This window comes from Lactuca sativa, chromosome 1 (assembly GCF_002870075.4).
Source record: "Lactuca sativa cultivar Salinas chromosome 1, Lsat_Salinas_v11, whole genome shotgun sequence".
NCBI lineage: Eukaryota > Viridiplantae > Streptophyta > Magnoliopsida > Asterales > Asteraceae > Lactuca > Lactuca sativa.
Genome location: NC_056623.2, coordinates 95,362,065 through 95,366,980, shown reverse-complemented (window position 1 = coordinate 95,366,980; position 4,916 = coordinate 95,362,065). Strand labels below are relative to the sequence as shown.

Sequence of the window (4,916 nt, the reverse complement as noted above, 5' to 3'; positions counted from 1 at the left end):
TTGATCGATTGGGTTAATCGAAGTTTACGAGTTAAGTCGAAGGCCGACACAAACCACTGCTAGATATAGGGAAATTTTTGGTTTTATATATATCTATGTATATTAATAGAAAATACATAAAACTTATGGAAGCCGGGTTAAACATTCGCTCGAACCGGTTAATAATAATGGCATCAACTATACAATGGTTAATAATAACATCAACTATACAATACTTTATATAACTTTGTATGTTGGTGATGTGTAATGACATGAGAATGCTACGTAGATGAAGTAAATATACTACAATATGACAATTCATATATACTTTATAAACCTTACATAGATCCGGTTTTCCTCTCGTATCTAACAAAGCAATCATCATGATCTCGTCTAAATCTAAGTTTTTCTAAACATTATTCCCAATAGTTTGTGAAAGAAGATGGTGAAATGCCCAAAAGATCCACATGCAGAACACGAAATTGAGCTTAAGTGAAAATCCTTAGTGACTATGACATATGATTGTTACTAAAAAAAAATAAAAAAATTGGCTCTAGTTGCAATTCTGGAAACTTTTGGATATGAAATTTATAATTTACTCAAATATTTTTCCATTTACGAACAAATTAATCACCCCCTTTCACACCAAAAGAATCATACATATATATTTTAGCCCTCCTTTTAATGGAATCTTGACCATTTATTTCCTCTTTGGTAATTGGAATGCCTTCTTCAAGAACATATTTGCAGCACCTTCGTTTCTATGGCACAAAATTCTCAATATTGTGTTTGGATCCGTGCTGCTCCATTTTCCGGTGGTCGGCGGCATCGGCAGTTTCTGCCCTGAACCACCACTCATCATTCCTACGCCGCTTGCCTCACAAACCAATGTGGTAAATTCCTCCACCAACTGCTCCGTCGACTGCCCCATCAACGCCACCACTCCTTCCGCCGTTTCAGTCTCTCTATCAATAACATCCTCCACAATCAACCCTTCTCCACATTTCGAAAATACCCTCTTCAAATCCTTCAAATCTTGTTCAATCAACCTAAAATCTGTTCGTGTAAAGTTCCTCGAGCTTCCTCCTGCTAGCAGAATCGTCAGGTAAGCATCGAACGACGCCCTCATCACTTCCTTCATCGCCAACGGCTGAGCTCTATCCGTCACAATCGCAGTCAATAAAGTTAGATTATGCTTCATGATCTTGAGCGCAGGTGTAATTCGGGAATTTTCCACATCTCCGACGTATAAACTTCCATAGAAAAGGTAATTCGAATCGAGAAAAATCAACCGGTAAGCCGCAGCTTCCGACACGTGTTGGGAGGCGGATTGAAGGGCGGCGCGAGTTTGGTCAAAATAAGAGCCACCACCATGCTGCCGCCGGCTGCCACCGATCCGATTTCGCGGAGATAAAACGATTTTAGGGGAAAGAGCAAGGTTTTTCTCGATTGAATTGAGTTGCAGACAAATGTAGTGTAAGGTGTTGAGTCGAATGTAGAGACGTTGTGTGCCACGGCTGGTGGATGGTCGAGCAAAGTTGCCTTCTTCGGAGCTGGTCTCCGAGTTCATGGGTGCAGCTGTGCAAGCCGGCGATGCCTTTCTCCATAGTTTGATGAACTTTGAGCCACGACCACATCTTGATAGTGGAGGTAGTGAGGGGATATAGCTTTGTTTCGAACCTGAATCATGAATATATATAATATAATTTAATATAATTTGTTAATATAAACAAAATAGATTCACTAAAGAGTTAAAAGAAGAAACATGATATGCCAAAAAGTATCTTGTTATTTTAAGAAGTTAAAGATTTGTACCACATGATGCAACAAAAATAGTATAATCTTGTACGAGTTGTTCGACTGCGTTAGCGAATTCGCGAACCAAATCTTCGGTGACTCCAATCGGGATGTCAAAGAAGGAATCGACTCCATCTTTGGTTTGTTTCATGAGCTCATTGGCGGATTGTGCATAGGGTTCACTCTTTGACTTCGGGTTCCACGTCTTTATAGATAAAAAAAGTCATCAATCATTCAATACAAAATACAAACATGATGGTAAATAAGGTGTTTTTGTTTGTTTGTTTGATGACATGACATGAAAGAATATGTTTTATGTTTGAGCTATGCAAGATACAAATGAGAGTATATGTTGCATTGCATGACCAAGGAGAAAATTTGCAACTTATTATACCACCTAAAAATTGTTGACACAAGGTAGAAAACAATTTCATCGCCTTTTGTCTGTTTAGAACACTCAAAGCATGTAAAGCATGTGAATGCTTTCCTTTTCATCATTATAGAAAAAAAAATCTAAATTTTTTGACTAATCTATTCTAATCCAATCATGTCTAATATAACAAATGTAAACTAATATACCTAGCTACGTACCTCAGATTCTTTTGCTTTTTGAACTACATCTTTGGCATTTTTCAAGCTATCTTGAATCCATTGTCTCAAAAACTTCAAAACAATAGAATCAACCTCGTAGGTAACCATCTCCCGCACAACGGCCTTACCACCATCTTCACATTCAACAGAATCTTCAATAACTACATTAACCAACACCTTTTCAAGCTTATCGGCCCTTTGAAGAACCGCAACCGTTTCATTTGAAATCACAGAGTGAGCAGTTAAGAATTGCCTCAACATGTTCCCATAACACGCGTGCAATGTCACCGCCGCAACTCCGCCTGCAATCGGGTGCCATTTCTTCAACACTGGGCTAAACATTTCCATCTCACGAATCACCAGTTCCTCCGTTTCGTCTGCCAACTCAATCAATTTTCCACTAACTTCTTTAACCATCATCGATCCGTTTATGGCATACCCATTTTCCACCATCTATTGCATATGTTATATGATAGTTGTTACATTACCAATTATAGCAAATTCAATCAAACTCTTAGGTCTTAGCATTATTATAAATATTATTGTATTTTGACATAGTCTAGGGATTGTTTTTACATATTTACATAGTCTAGGGACTATTATTGTGATGTTATCATATATGAAGAGTTTGGATTACCTTTACGAAGGCATTTTTTAAAGAGGATCGGATATAACGATCAACCTTGTTCCCTTTAGAACCTGAAGCTTCTTCGTCGTCATCAATGGAGGTCAGTCTGTAATAAGGTACGTCTTCTTCCAGGATCTTCGTCGCACAGAAAACCAGAGGAAGAATATTCTTCATTAAACCAAGTGATTTTCTTGTAAAGCTTCCATGGTAATCAAGCAATCGATTCTCCGACCATGTCTTGATGGAATTCAACGTCGCCGATAGCATCTGGACATAAACAGGATCCCGATTAACCTTCTTGGCATCATTAGCAACCTCCGTTAGCATGGTAAAGGAGGCGCTAAGCAGATCGTTCTCCGTTTGTCCTGTCAAAACATATCGTTCGAAAAGAACCCAAGTGAGACATAAATTGTGTATCGCTCTTGTGATTCCCAAAGTAGGCCATGTCTTCTTCATGAGCTCCAAAAGCTCATCAACCTCATCAAGAACACAAGTTTCGTCTTTTGAATCGAAAATGGAGCGAAGAAGAGGAACGTAGAGGTGAACGTTGAATGGGTAGCCATTGGCCCAGTGGCAAACGCTGGTCGGAGATGCGTTTGGGCTCCTCCATGATAGCGAAACCACGCAGTTGCAGACGGTTTTCATGGTCTCCGAGCTTTTGTTTGTCTCAATAGGTTTCATGTCACTCCCACGAATGATTTCTCGTAGGCGCATTGCGAAAGCGTTGGATTTGTCTAAAGGGATCGAAGGGTGATCGAGGAGCCCAGCTTCGAGGATTTTAAGTTGGCGTTTCTGCCATGTGTGGTACTCGTTTATATCGTTGAATTCCGCCGGTTTTAGCTGCCGGAGGAGCTCTAATGGCAGAATTATGGTATCTGCACGTCGACCCGTCTGTTAAAAACATATATGTGATTAGAATTATCTCTAGAAATTGTTATGAAAATGAAAATGGAGGTTATGTAATTACTTGACCAACGAGGGTTCTCATGAGTGTTTTCCGGAGACGATTATCACTGCCCTCCGTCACCTTCATCTGCTGCCGCATGATCTCGGCGGACGTCATCGGCCGTCTAATCTTGCCATGGTGAGGTAAAGTCGAGAACGATGCTCTCGGACTAATACTGCTCTGATTATTATAATAACCATGGCCACTAGGAGACAAAGGATTCGACCCACAAGAGATGCTCCGCCGTGTCGACGGAGTTCGTTTCAGCATTTTCAATCCAAGCGCCTTCTTAGTTTTGCTCATCCCCGCCATCCCTACGCCGTAACGGGGAGACCGTGGCGACCCGGGGGACCCTGGAGAGGATGATCCAGGTGATAGAGGCGTATGTACTTCCCCACCATTAAGCGCATGAAATGAGGCGCCACCGGTACGACCGCCGAACCCCGGCGACGACCTGCAAGCGGTGAAGAAGATCTCATACGCGGTTGTGCGGAGGTCGTCGCGGTCAAGGCCATCGATCTTTCCGAATGGGAAGGAGAGATCAACTGCGGCGGCGTCAAGACAGACGGGTTGAGGTGCCGTAGGAGAGGGGACATCGATGTGGTTGGTGGGGTCTTTGAAGTCTTCATGGCGGGTTGTTAGCACCATGGTGGTGGTGCTATAGTGGGACGACGGGCAGGTGGTGTCCAATTCCGTCGAAGGAAGGGGCGAGTTTCGACGGAAGAGACAAAGGAGACCACCTGAAGATACCCTTCGCCATTTATAAAAGCTTGAATACGAAGATTGAGAGAAAGATGCGACAACGTCCACTGAGTAGCGACAAATACGAGGATGCAAGGGTTGGTACTTGTTAGAAATAGAAAATCCTTGGACTTTACCTCATCTTGCAGTTTTAGTCCTTTGAGATATAATTTTACATTGTGTAGTTCATCGGAATCAATTTAGAGTAAATTACACGAATGGTCCCTATGGTTT

The 4,916-nt window shown here is 41.7% G+C and overlaps 1 protein-coding gene across 1 annotated transcript; it reads right to left on the bottom strand.

Annotated features, from left to right (window-relative positions):
- Positions 1-542: 542 nt before the first annotated feature.
- LOC111885950 (protein unc-13 homolog) lies at positions 543-4,654 on the bottom strand. The gene is made up of 5 exons (XM_023882192.3): positions 3,963-4,654; positions 3,005-3,886; positions 2,368-2,820; positions 1,795-1,981; positions 543-1,659 (listed from the first exon to the last, which is right to left on the bottom strand). Exons 1-5 carry the CDS (start codon positions 4,587-4,589, stop codon positions 680-682), a joined length of 3,129 nt encoding a protein of 1,042 aa, XP_023737960.1. The 5' UTR covers positions 4,590-4,654; the 3' UTR covers positions 543-679.
- Between the last annotated feature and the right edge of the window lie 262 nt (positions 4,655-4,916).

Coding starts and splice junctions, on each gene's coding strand:
- LOC111885950 (XM_023882192.3), bottom strand. CDS start 4,589: ATGGTGCTAACAACCCGCCATGAAGACTTCAAAGACCCCACCAACCAC. Junction 3,887..3,962: donor TGAGAACCCTCGTTGGTCAA/GTAATTACATAA, acceptor TGTTTTTAACAG/ACGGGTCGACGTGCAGATAC. Junction 1,982..2,367: donor AAAAAGCAAAAGAATCTGAG/GTACGTAGCTAG, acceptor TTATCTATAAAG/ACGTGGAACCCGAAGTCAAA.